At 49.3% G+C, this 21,402-nt stretch overlaps 1 protein-coding gene across 2 annotated transcripts in view; it reads right to left on the bottom strand.

The window, feature by feature from the left end:
- TRPM2 (transient receptor potential cation channel subfamily M member 2) overlaps positions 1–18,638 on the bottom strand; it is a 54,114-nt gene extending 35,476 nt beyond the window's left edge. Inside the window, exons 1-11 of one of the 2 annotated variants that reach the window (XM_039489723.1) lie at positions 18,474–18,638; positions 17,231–17,316; positions 14,734–14,802; positions 14,453–14,621; positions 13,530–13,710; positions 8,372–8,538; positions 6,820–7,000; positions 5,968–6,029; positions 5,361–5,561; positions 4,504–4,606; positions 2,391–2,512 (exon numbers count right to left, since the gene is read on the bottom strand). In XM_039489723.1, the coding sequence (XP_039345657.1) occupies positions 2,391–2,512; positions 4,504–4,606; positions 5,361–5,561; positions 5,968–6,029; positions 6,820–7,000; positions 8,372–8,538; positions 13,530–13,710; positions 14,453–14,621; positions 14,734–14,802; positions 17,231–17,316; positions 18,474–18,638 (1,506 nt within the window). The remainder of the gene's footprint in view (positions 1–2,390; positions 2,513–4,503; positions 4,607–5,360; positions 5,562–5,967; positions 6,030–6,819; positions 7,001–8,371; positions 8,539–13,529; positions 13,711–14,452; positions 14,622–14,733; positions 14,803–17,230; positions 17,317–18,473) is intronic. The other variant, XM_039489725.1, reaches the window with a different exon arrangement.
- Positions 18,639–21,402: the final 2,764 nt, after the last annotated feature.

The following is a 21,402-nucleotide window of genomic DNA, read 5'->3' on the forward strand; positions in this document are numbered from 1 at the left end:
GAGGATGGCGGCATCTGTGACAGATTTCTTGGCAGTGGAGAGGTAAATCATTTGTAAAAGACAGCTATTCAGACTCTAGAATACATTCCCCGCCCAGTCAGCATTTAAAGGGCAGTCACATTTTTGGCCTGAGCAGGTTGCTATTAGATCTATGGATAGGGCCCTTCATTTTCTTTTTTTATTTTATTTCATTTTTCCTGGGAATTTATCAGTGGTTATTACTACAACAACAAAAACAGGTGAAAATCGGTAAAAAATAATTAATAATTTTTCTGGATAAATATTGGGGTTTATTTTGGTGGATGGAAGGACGGGGAGAAAAATATTCTGTAGATTAATGCTTTGATGAATGGAATTCAATGTGGTTTGCTGCAGAACTAAAAGAGAACTTAAAACACAATGCTACCTCTGATTTTAAGAAAACAATCTCTCTCTAATTAAGGCTATGGTTTCGTCACGGAGTTCGTAGAGGTCATGGAATCCGTGACTTCCAAAGACCTCCGTGACGTCAGCCCTGGCAGCTGGGAGCTGCAGGATACTGCTGCCTCCCGCAGCGGCAGGAAGCTGTGAGGTACCCCCACCGCCTGAGGCAGCGGGGCCCCCAAGCTCTCAGCTGCCGGACAGCGGGGGTACCCTGCAGCTCCCAGCCACCGCCATGGGGCAGAGGGACCCCGGCAGCACCCCGTCGCCGCTGCGGGGCAGGGGGACCCCAGCTGCTCCCTGGCTGCCATGGCAGGGCAGGGGGATTGCCACAGCTCCCCACTGCTGGGGAGGGGGAAGGGGGACCCTGTAGCTTCCCTCCACCGCTGGTGGCAGGGGGACCCTGGAGCTCTGAGCCCGCACTGGTGGGGGTGGGGCCCAGAGCTCCCAGCCACCCCACAGCTGCCCAGACCCTTCCCATTTTATCATGGATATTTTTAGTAAAAGTCAGGGACAGGTCACAGGCTTCTCTGAATTTTTCTCTGTTGCCCATGACCTGTCCCTGACTTTTACTAAAAATGTCCATCACAATATCTTAGCCTTATCTATAATCCCCAAATACACTTTTCATTTGAATAAACAGTTCACTGTTGTAGACTTAGAACTATCAGCCTATAAATAGTTACATTTAATAATTGAGCCGCACCATTTGCGGCTTATGCGCTCAACTTCCTCCTTTTCTTCTGTTTTTGTTTTTTTTAAACTTTTGAATCCTTCCTTGTGTTCTGAAACGTATTCTGATACAGATTTTTGTTTTCTTCCCATTTTAGTGTATCAGACCTTTAAACCGTTATCTGCTAACAGCTTGACATGTGTATGTGGTGGGCATGAGTCTCATCAGTACGTTCAGATGCGCGCGCGCACTTCAGAGCTTGGGTGTGCCCATTTATTGTGGGTATCTTCTAGACTAACTGCCTTACTTCAGCAGGCAGCTTTGCATATATGCACAGAATAATATATTCTCGTAATACAGATACCTCATGCAATGTACTGTGTTTTCCTAATAAAACGAGTTATTTTTTATATATTTGAATGATACAAAAGTAGGGTGAAAACTGGAAAAAAACAAATAATACTTTTTGTAAGACCCGGGATTTTTTCTGTAAAAATCGGTTTAAACTGAAAACGAAGGGGTTTACCTATGCAAAAACAGGGCATTACAAAGCACTGAATCCTGTGTTCCCCACCTGTAGTTCAGACTCACATCTACAAGGTTTGAACAGAGTAGCTGTTTCTGGCAACAGAGGGCCTTAAAGCGGGCGGAAATTGACCCCTGAGAATGCTCCCTATGCAGGGGGCTCCTTGGCCAGCATACGAGGCCCTGTAGTAGCCCTGCTGCCGATCCCCAGCATAGGGGACAGGTTGGAGGCACTCTGGAGGTGTGCTGGACCCAGGCTGGCACGCACTGCACTACAGCTAGTCTCTGCTCCTCAGGGCAATCAGGAGATAGGAAAAGCAGAGTGTCCGTTAGAGCAGGCAGCCCTGCACCAGCATCCTGACTAGCCTTGGCATGACTCTGGAATAGGAGGGAGGCCAAGGTGGCATAAAGCCCCCCTTAGATCCCACCCCTCCATCCCTGCTCCAAGCACCAGGGCAGAGACCTTGGGGGCTTTTTGCCTTCTGCAGCCTGGGGCATGAGTCACTTGCTGGTTTGAACTAGTGTAAATGGTGGATTCTCTGTAACTTCAAGCCTTTAAATCAAGATTTGAGGACATCAATAACTCAGCCAGAGGTTCGGGGCCTACTACAGGAGTGGGAGGGAGAGATTGTGTGGCCTGCGATGTGCAGGAGGTCCGACTAGATGGTCATGATGATCCCTTCTGGCCTTAAAGTCTAGGAGAATACCTGAAAATCAGACCCTCTGCTCCCCACCTGCTGCTGAAGGACAGGCACAGCCAAGCACGTCTCACCTTCCATTCATGGTCATCTGTGAAGATTTCGCTGCGAGCAATGTCCACCCTGTTCCAGGCCACTGCCAGCTTCAGCTGGTGGTCCCAGTTCTCGTGGCCAAAGTGGTCGCGGTTTCGGGAAGCTGCAGCCAAAGACACATACAACAGAGTGAACTCCAAGGCTGGGCTGGGATGGCCACATCATTCTTACCTCCCCCAGAAAAGCAACATCCAGAGCCGGGCCCCTTGATGGAGAACCAGCCAACTGAGCAGAGCAGCCTGCCCATAGCACATCCCAGTGAGCACAACAGGCCAGGGGCAAGGGAGGCCAATGAACCCTGGGCGAAAGACACCAGAAGACATCCCATATTGGCCCTTCCATTGCCATGGCTCCTGGGGTCCTGCCCTCTTGGTCTGTTGTGAGCCATTCGCCAGGCTGCTACATCTCTCTGACTGCCCCACACAACCTATGGGTGTGGGATTTCTTGATGGGAATCCAGCGCATGTGCAGAGGAGAAACAGTGCAGTCGCTTTGTTCTGAGAAGCGGGAACTGGTACAGAACTATGTGCCAGGAGTTCTCTCCTTATCCCTGCCCTGAAGAGTTGCCAGCCTAAGAAACAGTAGAGACCAACTGGAAGAGCATTATGGGAACTGGCCTGAGAAGGATCTGCTTGCATCCCCACAGACACTGGAGCAGGATGTCCCCCACCAGTGAAGTAACCGATGACGATGAGCCAAAAGGGGAAGGGTAGGGACATCGGGGATACAAAGGGGGGGACTCTTCTGACCAGCAGAAGAGCATGAAAGAGTGTCGATTGTCTCATGAGAGATCAGTGGTTGTTTTAACAGCGATCCCTCCAAAAGCAGGGTCACACGTTCCCCTGGGCCTGCGTGAGCAAAAGGCAGAGAGGAACGGATTAGTGTAGCAAGAGCGAGGGCTGGATGATCTGTGCACGGCACTAGATAATGACTGGGCAAATGTCTTCCATTCAGACAGTGCCAAAGCATCTCAAAGCGCCTCACAGCCTTCCTCTGGTGAAATGGTGAAATGGCGAAACAGCGCCTCATATGGGGCGAGACGCAGCAGCACCCGACAGGGACAGATGCTCTTTGGTCATGCTCAGTTAAATCACTTGGGAAATGAATTGACAACATCCCTGCTCCATCCTGTTGTAGGAAGAGAACCTGAGACTCAAGCCTTTGTATTAGAGGCCTGGTATGAGGCCTGGGCTAAAGTAGCGATCAAACCTTTGCTGATAAAAACAAAAATTACACTGTGAGCTAGAGGCAGGCCCTGCTCACAGAATTTGGCAAGAACAGAGCTGATATTGCAAAACCACACATTCCTAAGAGGTGCTAGGCACAGAGCATTCGCGCAAACACATTCCAGAAGGGTGGTACCAGAACATCCAGATATTAAGGATGCTACAAAAACATTCCCCAAAGATAATGGGAACACACTGACCCCTTTTAAACGATACGGTCAGAATGACAGTACATACTAGAGATGTTTTGACTGAAGCAACATGTAAAAGGTGATGGGTGATAACTAGCCGCGTTAGGGGGCAGTAACTAACTATGTTAGAGGAGCAATACATAACTTGTTTGTATTAGGGTATAAAGATGTATTTTAGAGGGAGTGTTTTTGTTTAGCCCAGGAAGGAACGGAAAATCCTGCTGTTCACTGAGCTGGTCCATTGTTACAGGCATACATGTATTAGTGGTCCAGTAGAGTTTGCGGGATACTAGTACTGTGCTTTGTTGACAATAAACTTGGCCTGGTGCCTTCATACTTTAATGGATTTTGTTGTCATTGGGCGGTTTGCTCGAGGTCTGCTGTGCCAATTTTCTGCGCAGAGCTGGGACTGCACACAGGGAGAACACACACGCAGCCATCTGTCCACACATCCCTTTCCTCTGCATATACCTCACACTCCCCCACGCAGCCCAGAGACACTGCACCAGGGAGTGACAGCCGGTGCACTCAGCACCATGGCCACTAAGGAGCAGCTCAAGCACTGGTGAGCCCATGGCCAACTCTGGTGTGAACTGGCAGCATCCTGATGCCTGGTGGCAGGCACGTGACTGCCTGTCTCCAGAGCAGAGCCAGGTAATGCCTGCTCTGCCCCTCACCTTTGAGCAGTGCCTGAAGAATGGCCACGTCCACATCTTGCTGGCCATCTTTGCCCTCCCGGAAAATGGTCAGGAGCTGCCTGCTCCGCACTATGTCTTGGATCTGCAAGGAATGGCAGAGGATCAGATGTCCTGCAGCAGCAGCATCCCCTGCCATGCCACCCAGCTCATGTGGGGTTAATGCTCTTCCTGAAGATTCTGGCTGGACTGCCCAGTGCAGTTAATACCTTGCTTCTGCCTTGGGATCTGTGGCCCCTTGTAGCCCATTTGACATTAAATCCCCATCCGCCATGAACACCTGTTACCCCTCCCAGCCCATTGGAGGTTAATTCTATGACTTCCATCCCAGCCACCAAACTGCAGGCTGAATCCCTGTCCTTGGAATGCACAGACAGCCCGCTGCTTGCTAGAACACTGTGGGTTAAATTGTGGCCCCATTGGAGTTGATGGCAAAACTCCCCCTGGCTGCAGTGGGACCAGGATTTCACCCCGTGTGTTCTTGTCCCCAGCAACTCTCCTGCCCCCTCTAGGCACACTCATCTTTCATCCTCTGGACAATTTGCACAGTGCACGTAGTCACTTTGCTCACACAGATGTCCACTTGCACACACAAACAATGGGGTTTTGCAGGTGCACCCAGGGTGAGTGGTGAGTACGAGACACAGGCTCCCTCTCTCCCAACAGTGGGGTGCATAGCTAAGGTCTGGAATGCTTCCCCAGCATCATACATGGGGTCCCACTCCTCAGTGGCTGTGTGGTAATTGCAGATCCCAGGAGGGGTGACGCATTACCCTCCCCTGGTATCTGCGTGCTCTGGAGGATCAGCCAGCATAGCAGATGGGGTGTGAGCATCTCACCTTTTTGGTCCACTCTACGATCTTGCCCTCGGTGAAGAGCTCGTAGGTGTCCCGGAAGAGGATGCTCAGTTTCTTCTGGATCAAGGAGATGGTTATCTCTGGAACAGGCTGATTGGCCACCTGCGCAATGACATCGGCCACACGCCCGGACCCCTCCACTATCACGCATGGGGTGCCATTGGTGATTGCATTGTAGATTGTCTGCAACACAGAGATGCGGGGCTAGAAGGGCTGACCCAAATCCACTTCAATCAATGGGAGCCTTTGTGTTAACTCCAGTGAGTTTTGGATCAGGCCCGAGGCACCCATGCTTACACACAGTCCCCCATTGGTGGTTTCTCTGCATCTCCCACCACTGATGGGCTTCGAGCACTCCCTGTGGTCCTCCTCCACTCGGGCTAAGGGAAGCACATGGCTCTCTCGGCTTGTCTCTGCGCTGGGGATTTCCAGGGGGAGCCATCCCCACAGTATTTGCTCCGTTGTTATTTGGAAGTCACTGGGTACAGTCATGGCTTTAGCTTCCCCACGCCCTAGCAGTTCTGATTTCCTGCCTGACCTGTCTGAGAGGAGGAAGCTGCGCTTTTCCCCTTCTCTCCCATGTACTTACATCAAGCGTCCCGGGTCCTCCTTCCAACACTACACAGACGATTGGGATCTTGATGGCGACTCCTGCAAGGAAGCAGGGACTCAAGTCAGTTCCATTTGGTCGCAGACCTCTCACAGATCAGCTGCCCTGCTAAGACAGGCCAGCAGGGATCTCCCGCAAATAGCTACAAGTAGAAGACAAGCCACAGGTATTTCCAACCCATGGCAGCTTGCAGAGCAGCTCCCAGAGATCAGCTAGCAGGAAGCACTGGCCAGAAGGGCAGGAATGGTTTGCAGTCACTTCACCAGCAAAAATATTGCCTTGACTTGTGCCACTGACCATGGGTGGCACGTGAACCACTGGCTGGGGGATGCTAGCCCCCCAGACCCGCCCCTTCTGCCCGAGGCCCTGCCCCCTCCAGCCCAGAGCCCCCCACCACAACCGCCGACCCCCACCCCAGGCTAGCACCCCCAGCGCTGGGAGGGTGGGTGGTTCAGCCCCAGAGAACTGCATAGGGGGAGCTGGAAGCTGGAGTGGGGGTGGGCCTGGGGGCAGAGCATGGGCGGGGCCATGCCTGGCTGTTTGGGGAGGCACAGCCTCCTCCAGCCTATGATATTCTCCTCCCAGGCCACTGTCAAAGCCTGTCAGGAGAAACGTTATCCACTAACAGAGCTCCTTCTCCAAAGCCTCTGCTCCCTGGACTTCCTGACACCACACACCAATGGTGAATGCACTGATGCTAACACGTGGCCCCCTCCTCGCCAGACGCCAGAGAGATCTAGGCGCTTGCCCATGCCCTGGTGCCAATGTCTGTCGGATCTCATGTCTTTCACTCCCTCCGCTCCGGGGCAGGCTGACCTGTGCTGCCATTACCTTCTTTCACCTTAGTCTGCTCAGAAATGAACTTCTCCAGTCTGGTCCTCAGGGAGATCTCCACACCGTATCTGCCATGGGTCCCATCATCCACCAGGATGAAGTGGGAGTGGTTGCTGTCCAGGCAGGACAGGTTCCCCTGGCTCTCCTCATCCAGCACGTATTCAGCCGGGAAGCCGCCCTGCAAATGGCCAGAGGAAAGAGAGACAGACCAACAGGGGGATTTTGCTGGGCCCTTCTTGCTTGGACAGCTCCATTAGCAGAGCAGGCGGCTGTCCCCTGGCTGAACACCAGAGGAACAGCCCCAGGGAAGCAGACAAGAGCACAGGTGGTGTCTGGCAGGTGTGGTGAGAAGAGCAGGAGTGTGAAGGGGAGTCCGCACATGGGGTGGGAGAGGAGAGACGGAGGACAGTACTGACTTGAGTCAATGAATGATGGACAAGATGGCCCAGTGTAGTGACAGAGGCAGAGCCAGAAAACAGAAGGGGGCAGGATCTGGACTGGGCAGCAATCTTTGACAAATAGCCATCCCGGCCCCTCCCAAGCTGTTTCTCACAGTGACTGTTACCTAATCCCCTCAGCTCAGCAGCTCGTGCAGCGCTTCCTGCACCGCCTGGCTGTGTCCCCCTCTTTACGGGCCCCTCCTGACGCTTTACGGAATCGAGAGGGGAGAATCGTTCGCTCAGAAATACACAAAGGAGGGATTTGAAATTGCTATCAGCTCAGTTAGCTCAGTGATTCGGAGATGGACACTGCACAGCCCAGAGGCCAAGAATCTCAAACAGGGGTGCCTGGAGTTAGGCTCCCAAGTCCCAAAATAAATTATCTGATTTTCCAAAGTGTGAAGTTCCCAACAGCTCTTAGTGAAATCAATGGCAGTGCTGGATGCTCAGCCCTTCTGAAAGACGGGCTACTTATCTAGGCACCTAATATCTTCCCACTGTCTCATTAGACTCGAATGTGTCTGCTACCTTAGGTACTCCTGAAGGGCCTATCACTGTAACTACAGACTCTAGCCAGAGTTCTGCAGCTATGGCAGGCATTCTCCAGTGTATTTCCCTGAGACAAAAGCAAATGTGTCACAGATTTGGTTAAATTCTGAGAGGTTTGGGGGGATCTACATTATTTTAGAACCAAAAGCACCCTAAAATGTGTTCACAAGGGGGAGGACGTATTTGCCTCACCCGTGTCATAATATGGCCCCTTCTAACTTTCTTGGCTGTCTATTTTTCTCTTATCACTGCTGAGATTGTGTGACAATATCTAACATGAAATGGGCAAGGTCAGGCGTTCCATTTGCATGCTTGGCATTTTAAATACATGGTATTAACAAACAATCATGAATTCCTTCTTCGTATTCCTTCTCCTTGTTCCTTTCTGATGAAAGGTTTTCAAAGAGGTTGGGGGATAAGTGCTGGCCTTTACCTCTCCAATCCTCTGAGGGTGTGTGAGATTCAGGGCATGTCTACAAACACAGTCCCCCACCCCAACCCTGCAGGCATCGGAGCAATCAAACACAGAGCCCCCACCCCCGCAAAGGCTGGATGCTCACCATGGGGCAGATGAGGCTGCCACGGTTGTACACGGTCCCCCAGGTGGCTATGCCGATGGTGACAATTTCGCCCTCTTTGCAGCTGCTGCTCATGCTGAAGTCTCTCACAGCTTCTCCCACCTGCTTCATCACGCCGGCATGGGACCCACCCGTTATGATCCAGGCACCTGGCAGACAGAGCAGGGGTTGGCAAAGTGAATGCGCCACGCACAGTGGCTGATATCCTGGCCTATCAGAGACCTGCAGAAGTCCCCCCTCCACCCAGGTTTTGGAGATTCTGAGACCTGTGGGGTGCCCATCCTGCATTCTGCCCCATCAGTACCTTGGGGTGTCGAAGCCCTCTGTGAACTGAGCCCACCTTCTTTGACACACAGGTCTGGGACCTCTCTGGGCTTCATGCCTCCCTGCCCTGCACTTTGTGCAGGCCCTAGGTGAGGAGAATGCTGCTATTGTGAGCGGACTGTGCTCTGTGCAGGGGCAGACAGATTGTCTTGTGGGTGTCTTTCACATGGGTCAGGCTGGGATGCAGAAGATCTGGATTTGGTTCCCTGTTCTCCCGCAGACTTCCTCTCTGACCTTGTGGACATGTGTGCCTCTATAACATGGGGATAACAACCCTTCTTCTTTCCACCATTGGGCTGTTCAGACTGTGAACTCTTCAAGGCAGGGGACTGTCTCTCACCATGGGCTTAATAGCCATGTCTTCACTGCCAAAAAGGTGTGTTTTGCAGCAGGATAACTGTCATACAGCAACCACCTGTTTGTAAAATCCTAGTGGAGACAAGGCTTTGTAGCTTTTGCTGGAACTAGGTGAAGTTAACCGCAGCTGTGGGGTACAGGGCAGACCTGTCTAGCTAGAAACTGCCTCTGCCTTGTCTCCACTAGGATTTTGCAGCGACAGAGCTAATTTGCATTAATTCTTTTGCTGTAAAAACATACCTGTTTTGGCAATGAAGACACAGTCGAAGATTTAAAAGTGTGAGGCTAATGTGTTAACAAACACCTTTTAAAAGTCTAGTCTGGGCAAGGCACGCTGCCTTTAACACATGATAAAGGGCTCCAGTAAAAGGTTAAAAGGCACACACTTGTCTGGAGACCTTTTAAAAAAAACCATTGACATTATTAACACATATGAACGTATGAAATCTCATCCTTCCAATTTTACAAACAGCCACATATATCACCTCCTGATGCCACCCTATTTAATCTGCAAAGAATCAAAAGGGTTTGGGGATAGTGACAATGCTGATACTTGTTTAGAAAGTCTAGTTTATAGCACAAGTCCACCGAAAGTTTTTCCAACCTCCAGACATTTCCTCCCTTCTTCTATTGCTTTTCCTTGGAGAGAAAGTGGTATTTTCTATAGTATTTTTATGATTCCTATTTGCACCTCAGTTTCCCCTATAGAGGAGGTGAGAGAAGGCCTGTTTGCACTTAGGGCAGGCTGGGAGACATAGGTATGAATGTTGCCCAGCAGTCTGAGCCTGGATGGGTCATAAAAAAGGACTGGCCAAGGCCAATCCCATATCAATGGAGGAGCCATGAAGACAATGGCAAAGCCAATCGCTAGGACATTGACAGCGACCCAGACGGAGAGGGATTTTCTCCCCCCCCCCCCCCGTCCCACCCCAGCAGGGAAGCTGAGCACAATCCCCCAGTTTGAGAACAAAGGACTGGGGAGGTGTGTGGTGGGGATAAGTGCTGGCTGCTGGAAAGAGTCGGGGCTCTGACCTGGGAAGCGACCATAGAGGTCAGACTGAGAATCTGGACAGAGCCTGAACATGGGGGTTCACTACCGCTTGGCTGTGCTCTGGGCTAACCAGCATGGTCTCTGCACTAACCTTCATTTCTCTGTGCTAATCTAGGGATTTCCTATGCTGTGTCCGGTTGACCAATAACCCCGACTGGTTTGACAGCGCTGTGGGAGTGTCACTGTGTATGCTGGGTGCATTAATCCCTGAAGAGGGGACAAGTCTCTACCAAGAGTCTAGCTCAGTTAGACTCTCTGAGCAGCGCTAATAGGGTGAAGTAGGAGTGCCGGAGCCCCAGAGGTTCAGTCACGGAGGCAGTGAGGTAGCATGGCTTACCCTGGAGGAAGAGTGAGACCCTGTGGGGGTCTGGCACATTGAAGGGGCGCCTCATGGAGACTGTTCCAAACTGAGGGTGTCACACCAATCCTGTGGATCCACGACAATCAAACCAGCTGATCAATAGGGAATCATTTGCCCTGCCCCACATCTGCTTATTCTCCTGTATTTGTCAGCTTTAGAAGGCTTGCTTGTGTTTGGTCAACCTCCTCCCCTTGTCTGTCTAGTTATTCAAATGCCCAACATGGTGACCATACATTGTATAATCTGCTTGATCCCAACAGCTTTTTGTCCTCTGCAATGATTTCTAGTACTTAGCCTGGCTTTTATAATGTGTTAGTTACCATGTGTCAGCTAATTTGCTCTAACACCACACTTTAAATCCTAGTCTAGACAAGGCCTGTGTGTGTGTACAGCATCAAGTAGAACGGGGCCAAGGTTTCTAGAATCTACCCTAATACAGACAATAACAACTGCACCAGGGGCAAGGCAGTGAGGAATCAGCCCCAGTGCCTAAGTGTCATGTGAGACCTGTAAAGTTCTAAAGGTCCAATGGGTCCATCCAGATTGTCTTCTTTCTCTTTGTCTGAGATGGGCCTGAAACACAAAGTTTGGATCCTGATCTGAACTTTTCCAAAGCCTGAGGAATCCATTTCCATCTAGAGGTGGGTGACATTTTTTGGCCAAAACTCTTTGTTGCCAAAAAAAAAAAAGCACATTTGGGTTGACAGATACATTTTAGGAATTCACCAAATTGTTTCCACTGAAAAAAAACAAAACAAAAACTCTGGAAACATCTAATTGTTTTGTAGTAACATTTTCCAACCAGAATGTTTCAATTTTTTGATTCAAGATAAAAAGTCATTTAGAAATTCCTGCAGCTTCATTAATTAATTAATTTATTTTTTAGTTCAAAATTGAAACATTTTGTTTTGGGTCAAACTCAACATTACATCTAACTGAAAATAATTTTGTTTTTTACTACTTTTTGAGTCCCTGAAAATTTTGCTTTGGGTCAACCTGAAACTATTTTAAAATTTTTTTTCCTGGAACTGCCAACTACCTGAAAAAAAAAATCACTCGTTCTCCCAGCTCTACTCCCACCTCATTCAGATGTTCAGAATCCAGATTCTTTGCTCAGTATTTACTCTGGCTATCCCTTTCCCAGCACTAGCTCTTTGAAATAAGGACTCATGGATTGGCTCCTTTTGCTGTAGTTTATTGAAATGGCTGTATGAATAGCCTCTGCTGAAGCTTTTATTTGTCACGTCTTGTGGCAGAATTCCAACACAGATCTTGTGGTCTCCTGCAGCAGTCAACATTTGGGCTGGCCTTTCCCCACCATGTGGGAGAACACCAGGCTCACAGAGTATGAGCTACCCCAAGCAAAGGCCGTGCCTGGACCCCAACACAGTGTTACTTCCCATAAGGACCCCTTGGGTAATATCAGTAAGGGCAGAATTTGGATCAGGATATTTCTGTTTGTGGTTCAGAGAAGGCTAAGAGATGATTTGATCAGAGTCTATAAGTACCTGGAGAGAAGACTTCTGATGGCACAGGGATCTATAAACTAGACTCTAATCTAGAACAAGATCATGGAATATCAAGGCTGGAAGGGACCTCAGGAGGTCATCTAATCCAATCCCCTGCTCAAAGCAGGACCAATCCCCAGACAGATTTTTACCCCAGTTCCCTAAATGGCCCCCTCAAGGATTGAACTCACAACCCTGGGTTTAGCAGGCCAAGGCTCAAACCACTGAGCTATCCCTCCAAAAAAAGGGGCAGGGGGAAAGCAGAGGGGGCAAAAGATTTATACCATCTGAAGATCCAATGGCTGGAAGCTGAAGCTAGATACATTCAGGCTAGAAACCATGTGCCCATTTTTAACATTGAGGATGATGAACCGTTGGACCAGCTTACTGAGCAAAATGGTAGATTCTTCACCCCTTGAAGTCAGTACATCAGGATTGGATGTCTTTGTAAATAATGCGCTGTTGCTCAAAGAGGCGGGACAGGCTCCATGCCGGAGTCATGTTGGCCTGCATTAGAGGATTGTAATGGCCCCTTCTCGCCTTAGCATTGGACTCTATGGCCCACCAGGTGATTCCTGGGATTGCATTAATTTTCTGTCTGAGGCATCTCTGCTGGTGTGCAACTGGCACTGTATTCCCAGAGATGCCGAGCCAGTCAGCGTGCTAATGAGAGGCTCACGGCATCAGCATTGCTGAAAGAGGACAGTGAGTGACTGGCAGCTGCTCAGCAATGGAAGCGTTTACTAGGAAAGGGTCCTGGTGAGATACAGGGCAATGCTGGGGCTGGAACACAGGAAGGGGTTAGTGCCCTGTGGTATGTATGTAAGAGACCAGTGTGCGGGTGGTGGAGAAGAGAGGCTGGTAGAAGGGAGAAAGATTCACAGGGCTGCAATGAGCTGAGATGACAGTGCAAGAGGTTCCTCAGCCTGAAAGCAACATTTCAGCTCCGTGGGCCCCACCCAGAAATGGGCACTCTGGGCCCCTGCACCCCACCCCAATCACTACAAGACCATACAGCAGATCTGGCAGGAAAGCTAAAGGCTTTTCCCCCAGAGCACGTGGTATATAAGCAGAGGGCAGGCAGGCGTGAGTGGGGAGGAGGAAAATGCTGGCCCCAACGGAGCAGGAGTCCAAGGACTCATGGAGGGTCACTTACCAAAGCTGCTCACTGGCTCTGCAGAGCTCTGGTAACTGTCTGAACCTGCCTGTCTCCAGAGCCCCTGCAGAGGCTGATCTATCGGCTCGTTGTCTGGAGAGCTGTGGTTTCTAGCCAACGTCACTGCCCATCATTCAGGCTCTGATGAGCTCGTAGGCCAGGGATGCTGTTCCACAAGGATCTGGCACCTTCTATTCTATTCCATTCCAGTTCTGACACCACCCTCACCACCGTATTAGCTGCGCTCCTTCCCTAGCACATTAGCCCCCAATGGGAACCCCCTAGCGCTTTTCCCTCAGGGATATAAACAGGGCTCTCCTCCAGCGCAGTCCCAGGAATGCTCTGCCCACCCTCAGGGACTATGTACCACTGGCGAGTGTTACCTGTTGTCTGGGCCACCTTGACCAGCCCCCGTCGGAAGATGTTCTTCAGCCTTGGCATCATGTTGAAGTTCTTAGCTCCCCCAGTCACAGAGATGAGCAGGTTGGGCACGTCGAGGCCCCAATGCTGAGTCATCAGCTGGTAGATAACGCATGGAGGGGTGTCCGCCGAGACGCGCACATACTGTGGGTGGTGGGTGGTGCAAAACACCAGGAAGGGAGGGAGTAAAACCCACTGCACCTACCCAGAGAGCAAAGCCAGCCAGGGACTCATCCTAGCCAACATGGGAAGAATCAAACTTCTTTCCTCTAGGCAGCTCCCTTCTCTCCCCACCCCAGTTCCTCATCTTCCTATAAAGGACCAGGCCTGTGTGTAGAGGAACATCTCCCTCCACTGCCCCATGCATCACCTCAGGGCCAGTCCAGCCTGGCAGCTGACTCTGTCACCGCACAGCATCCCCAAGGCGACAGATTCCCCCCTCCAAGGAGAGGCTGAGATGACAGTGTGACGTATGCTATTGCTGTTCTAGTGCCAGGCCCTGGGGAGTGTGAGGTTGACTCAGAGCTGGATGCTGTACCTGTTCCCTCCCACTTCAGACCCCTGTTCCCTCCTGCCTCAGACCCCCAGGAGTCTGAGGCAGGAGAAGTGGAGGAGGTAGCACACTGAATCTTGGCCCACCAAATGGCTTCAGAGGAGGCCTCAGATTTACTTGTCCTGGTCCTGGTCCTCCTCCCCTCTCCCCAGAGCTGCTCCAGCTGTTGCCATCTGTCCCCTCCCTTTCTCTGCTGGGACCAGGGCTGCCTTTGAGGCCTCTCCCCATCTAGCATCAAAGGCAGGCAATACGCCCATTCCATCAGCCATAAGTGCCGAGCAGCAGGGTTTCAATATGGGATCCCTGTCCCCCAGACACTAGGGACTGACCCACCTTTCCAACCTTTGGTCCCAGACCCGCAAAGCTGATATCACCAAACGCGTCCGTCGGCATTTCTTGGATGTGCCTTTTGGGGTCCCATTCTTTCCCCAGGAAGACAGATGACTTTGTAGCCTCTTCCAGGTGCTGTTCCCTGGGGTAACCACACTCACACATGACCCTCCTGCAAGAAAACAGCATCAGCAACCCCCTGAACTCAGAAGGGGAGTCTCTGGCAGTTACAGGCAGATGAGTCCCTTGGCAATCTCAGACTGGAAGCAGTGGCAGTAGCTTACTTTGAAAATGCCCAACACCAGCCCCTAGGGAGGTTAAATCTCCTGCCCAGCTTGCTCATCGGCCATTGGCTATGAAGACAAAATCACTGTGAGGAAGAGATCATTGTGCGTGGTAGAGCGCAGCAAAAATCAGCATTTCCATCCTGCAGGACATTCCGATATCTGGACATTGTTTTCACCCCAAATTAAGCCAAAATATATTTTAAAAATTGTGGAACAAAAAGTTCTGGAAAATATTGATTCAGAAATGGCAAATCATTTTGTTCTGAGACAGTTCAATGTTAAGCTACACATCCCGGTAGTGCTTTGCATTGTCTCTTGGGAGGTGTAGTTCTGGGTGCTTCATGTCCTCATGTTCCCAGTAGCAGGTCTCCATGGCAAGACTACATCTCCTTTGATGCACTGTAGTCAGCTCCCATGATGCACTACACAGGTCAGTCTGAGGGGATGCCACATGCTGCACCATGAGACATGTAGTCCAGCCCTGGAGCTCAGACCATAGGGGGAGATTCACTGAAACTACACCTCCCATGAGGCAATGCACCACCAAAGGGAAAAGCAGTCCAATGCTGAATGGACCCAAAATAAAATAGTCCATGAAATATTTTTCCATTAGGATATTGAAAAATTTAGGCAAAATAGAAATTTCTCATAGAAAATTTTAACTTTGCGGAAACTGCATTTTCCATCAAAAATTCGTTTTGATTGAAAATTCCCAACCAGCTGTAGTGCAGAGTGCTTTGCACCACTGACCTGCTAAGTGTGGTAGAAGCTCACTAATCTGTACCAGTGTCCAGGAGACTTGATGCACACTGCTCAGTGCTGTGAACTAGTCAGTAGGTGAACAAACATAATCAGGAGCCACATCTGCATTGCAGAAGGAACCCAGGGTTTCCTATTATTATAGTTGACAGTGCTTCGTAACAGTGTAATAAGCCAAGGCTTGTGGCTAAGAATTGGACCGATTCCCTGTGCGAGCTCAAGCCTCAGCTCTGTGGATCTCAGCTCCACAACTACTAAAAGGGGATAACGGTTTTTCCAGTCTCTGTCTATTTGGTTTGTCAACTCTTTGGGGCAGGGGCTGTCTCTTACTATGTGCAGCACCTAGCACAATGGAGCCCTGATCTCAGTGGGGCCTTTAAATGCTACAATAGTAAAACATTACTATAGTATATTTTCCTGAAGTAAATGCAACCTCACTACAGTCATCAGCAATGTGCAGTGGGAACACTGGAGATTTTATGAGGATTACCTATGTTTGCAACTTTGTACAGTGAGACTTAGCACAGTCCTACTGTATTCATTAGCTAGGATTCAAGCCTTTCCCCTTAGCCCCATGTTTAGAAGCAGTCTCCTCCATCTCCTGTTGCCTGGGAGAGTAGCTGCCCAGATTTTGATCCTGACATTACATTAGAGCTGCTCAACAATGTTGTTGGATTTTTGACTAAAATAATGTTTTTGTGAAAGCATCTGCCTTCTGCAGAAAAATTCAGTTTTCTGTTCAAAAACAGAACACACAAAAAACTGAAATGTTTTGGCCAACCCCCCTCCCCAAATTTTTATCTGGAAATACTGCTGCAGAGCCTCATTGGAATTGTAGTTCAGTTTCTTTATATCTCCATTCACTTGTATGGGTGGAGCTCCCCAGCTGGACTACACCTCCCATGGTGCACCATCACCAGGGACTCTCATGCTGCACCAGCTTCCCTCTCCAAGAAAGGATACTGTGGTACATCATGGGAAATATCCAACCAGACAGCTCAGCCTATAAATAATAATAATTACTATAATGCTTAGCTGTTTATATAGTGCTTGCCATCAGAAGATCTCAAAGCACTTTTCAAAGGGTGGTTACTCATATGTATAAGTATACATTGTCAGTATAAAGAAAGGGAGTGAGGGTAGCTACTCATGCATTCCCAGAAAACATGGTACTTCTGCGAATGGCATGGACCCACCACCACTGACATGACCTTGCACTCATGGTGAGTGTAAGGTCACACCACTTGGAGGATACCATTTGGAAGAGTATGCCACTCCACCCCAACCGGTGTGACCTTGCACCCAGCTGAATGGCCTGCCTGATGGGAGTATGAGGCACCGGAACTACAACTCCCATGAGGTATCATGGCTGTATTTGCAAATCAAAATATATCCGTTTTCAAATTTCCACCAAAAAAATCCCAATTTTCTGTAGAAAATTTAAACAAAAACTACGTTTTTTGTTTTTGTTTCCATCAAAGTTTTCCACAGGAATAAGAACAACATTTTTCAACCAGCTGTGCTTAGCAATGTAGAATAAGCTGAAGAAACGCAACATTTCTTCTCCAGGAAATCTTTCTCTGTATTCTCTTTGTACAGCTCCCAGACCATCATTGCACACCTCTCCTTGTAGCAGAAATGGGCTTAACACTGGATGTTGACTCTACTTTCCTGCAACGTGGGTGGAAAGCAAGAAGCAGATGGAAGGGGGAAAACATCAATGCATTTGACTTACCCAGTATCTGACATTTGGGAACTTTCAACAAAGTACACACACTCCTTCTTCTTGATGTTTTCAGGAATCCACGAGCTGAGATTCTCCTATGGGGTGGAGAGAATAAGGGAAACAGCAGGCCTAAATGGTTTCAGACAAAGACCAGATTACATAGGTTCCTACAACTGATCCACAGAAAAAGGGGCACATCACAGATTCAGCGTGCAAGGTCTCTCAGCCAGTACATAGAGAAACAAAGGTCATAACAGCAAGAAACCCAAGGGGAATTTGACACTTTCAGTTAGACAGATAGCAGAGTGAGGACTCTGCCAGCACACTGTGTACCAGACAGACAAACGTGTGCCCAAAACTGAGGATGGCGAGACACGAAGGAGCAGTGAGGGCTGAGTCTAATAGCTTATTCACACTTTGAATTTGTTGTGGGTTAACTTGAGTTATTTCATGTTAAATTGGTGGCAGGGCCGGCTCCAGGTACCAGCGAATGAAGCAGGTGCTTGGGGCGGCCAATGGGAAGGGGCGGCATGTCCGGGTCTTTGGCGGCAATTCGGCGGCAGGTCATTCAGTCCCTCTCAGAGCGAAGGATCTGCTGCCAAATTGCTGCCGAGGAATGAAGCAGCACAGTAGAGCTGCCGCCGAAGTGCCACCAATCGCGGCTTTTTTTTTTCTTTTCCTTCGCCGCTTGGGGCAGCAAAAAAGCCTGAGCCAGCCCTGATTGGTGGGGGCTTTGTCTGGTCAAGCAGGAAGAAAGGAGTTTTGGCTCCTTTAAGGAATCCCCCCTCCTTAGGGTTGGAAGGTGGGCAGAGAGATGGGGCATCACTGAGCTGGGGGTTGGCCAGAGGGGCTCAGGTGAGCCGCTGATCCCTGCAGACAAGGGTTAAGGAATGTGAATGCCCTGCCCTTTCTCATTCCAGAAGCATCAGAACAGCTCTGGGACTGGGAGTGATGCTGTTAGTGGGTTTGTTTTCACCTTGTGTGAATGGGATCGGCAGAACGGTTCCCCTCCATGTGTCCACATCTCCCAGGGCACTTTGTCTGTCTCCCTGGCTATTGGAGAAAAGCAGGTAATGACCCTAGCTACTACTTCCTCCAAATGATACTTTGTTCCTGGACTGAGAGCCCCTTTTAGCCTACTCCCACCAACCCACGTCTGGGCTCGGAGCATCTCCAGGTTATGCCTCTGACTCTTACACATGGTCAGTGTATTTGCTGGCCTACCCCTAACCTTGGCATTGTCTAAACTTGCCTTTTCATTATTGCCAGTGGCAAAGTGAGCCTTCCTCTTGCTCTTACAGAAGCCACTATTGCTGCGTCTGAGGTTGGGAACCATTTCGAGGTCGCAGATCTTAGGATGCACAATGTAGCTGTCTCCCTCATCAGGGCAGACTCCATTCGGCTCTGGGGGTAGCATTCTGGTTTGCATGCCACTCCCAGCTACAGGCAGGTCTCTTGTCACCCTCAACGCAGCCTCTCGAGTTTGTTATGCTGAGAATACTGAAATGCAATGAAACAGAAAATACTAAACATGCATCAGAAACATGAGGACACTCGAGCTGGCGCTTGCTGCTAGGAGAACACCCCTCACCATGAATCCTCTCCCTCCAAACCCAGCATGCTTTGGGATTTGTTTCAGATGTGAACTAGACCAGCTATGCATGTCACGCAGCACAGATTTCCAAATTCATCTGTTATTTTCCTACAACAGGCCCCGAATGAATGATCACAGAATCATAGAAATGTAGGGCTGGACAGGACTTCAAGCGGTCATCTAGCCCTTCCACTGACCAAGTAAACCTAGACCATCCCTGAGAGGTGTTTGCCCATCCTGTTCTTTAAAACCTCCAATGAGGGGGATTCCACAACCTCCCTAGGTAACTTGGTCCAGTGTTTAACTATTCTTATAATTAGAAAGTTCTTCCTAGTATCTAACCTAAATCTCCCTTGCTGCAAATTAAGCCAATTAAATTATGAGATAGAGAAGATTTTAATTAAAAAAACGAAACTAAACAGTAACATACACTGCATCTATATGTATGTGTTCGTATCAATATGTATGCCCAGTTGTGGGCTCATATCTATATCATCAACAGATGAGTTGTTAATTTTTTATCTATCACCCATGGCATATGACCCAGAGACACAACCACAGAACATTCTCCAAGTCAGACATTCATTATTAACCATAGACACTGCCATCTTCTTTGTTACCCTCCATACACAGAGCAGAGATTCAACTCTTCACTCATCTCAACACATCACATCTCCCACACTCAGCCCAGAAATGATACCTTGCCCACCCCAAGCCATTATTTCACCAAATGGGGAAATACCCAATCTATCCGAGCCACCCTCTCTCTATAGATTAGAAATCCCATGTGTCTTCCCTATTCACCCTGCTGGGGTGGGTCAAGCACCTTCCGGCTACCCACCAGCTATCCACCTTCATCCAGCTCGCTCTGTGCATACAGACCAAACCCTCAGCTACCCCTGCACCACACCCAGCTAGTATGTTACTTGTCCTGTCTTTAGAATGTCAGGCAGCCAGAGTGCATGCTCCCTCCTTTCAAAGGGTGTAGCACCCTCCAAGCTCACCCTGACCCCCAGATCCCCGGGGAGAGATGTAGGCACACTGCCCATGGGAGCCCTGCTGGACTGACAGACTCCACCGGTAGCTGTGGTCTAAAGCCACAATTGCACCCTCAGTGCCATGAGGCTAATTTCATTCATGTCTGTGGAGCACTTTAAGATCTTCAGCTGGAATATGCTATAAAAAGGCAAAGTGTTATGATTATTATTTATTCATACACCTGGCAGAACAATTCAGCCTCCACCACATCACAGTCTGTCTGGGTCATGAGCAAATAAGCCAGTTTTCTGGCAAAGGGATGGGATCAAATGTTGTAGTCTTGATGTACAGTTGTTTTCTTAGATGTGCTAATTTTGATGTCTCCCTCATTAAGGTACCTGAGATGCTGCCGGATGCTATTGCTAATTCAGCACGTTGCACAATATGGGACCAATGTGCCAGTATGGCACTAGCTGGTGTAACTGTGCTGCAAATGCCATGTTTCACATGAAATATTGTTGTAAAAATAAGTTCCTGTCCTCTTTTGCTCTCTGGCACTTTCCATAGATTTCAGACCAGAAGGGACCACTGTGATCATCTAGTCTGACCTCCAGCGTAACACAAGCCATAAGACTGCCCTGAATTTACTCCTGTTTGAACTAGAGCAGATCTTCTAGAAAAACAAATAACCATCCAATCTTGATTTTAAAATGGCCAGTGATGGAGAATCTACCACAGCTGTGGGGAAACTGTGCTAATGGTTACTTACCTTCACTGTTACAAATGCACGCCTTTTTTCTAGCCCGAATTTACCTAGCTTCCAGCCCTTGGATCTTGTTACAACTGTGTCTCTAGACTCAAGAGCTTCTGACTATCTGTTTTCTGCTCCTCATGGAGGCACTTGCAGACTGTGAACAAGTCACGCCACAACCTTCTCTTGGTTAAGCAAATTATATTGAGTTCCTTGAGTCTATGTAAAGCCCAGTGGGTCTTAAACCTAGCCCTGCAGAGCTACTAGGCAGCAAACAGCACCATGCTACCACCCAGCAGAAGCTGTAACCAGCTCCAGCTCCACTACCCACGACCAGCTATGGACACAGCCCCTGGGAAGTCCCACCTCAAGGGAACAGACAGGCAGCAACCTCATGGCTCCTGACTGGCTCCCTACCATATATAAACCCAAGGATATTCCAGGAAGTCTCTAGGTAGCAGTGTGGATCTCCTATAACTGCTATTACTGTTCCTACTTCTGAACTCCTGGCTTTGGCTTGATTTGGGCCTTGCCTCCTTACCCAGACCTTGACACCTGACCTTTGGTATTGACCCTAGCCTGGAACCTGACTACAGACTCCTCTGCTACTCTCAGCCTCAGGTTTGACCCAGTTCTGACCTTTGGTCCTGACTACCCTGGTTAGGGTCCTGACAGCCTATCACTATAAGGCATGGGTTTTAATCCTTTAATCATTCTCATGGTTCTTCATTGAACCCTCTCCAACTTATCAACATCCTTCTTGAATTGTGGGCACCAGAACTGGATGTGTTCTGGTAACAGTTGCACCAGTGCCAAATACAGAAGTAAAATAACTTCTCTACTCCCACTTGAGATTCC

Source organism: Mauremys reevesii, linkage group 9, assembly GCF_016161935.1.
Source record: "Mauremys reevesii isolate NIE-2019 linkage group 9, ASM1616193v1, whole genome shotgun sequence".
NCBI classification, from domain to species: domain Eukaryota; kingdom Metazoa; phylum Chordata; order Testudines; family Geoemydidae; genus Mauremys; species Mauremys reevesii.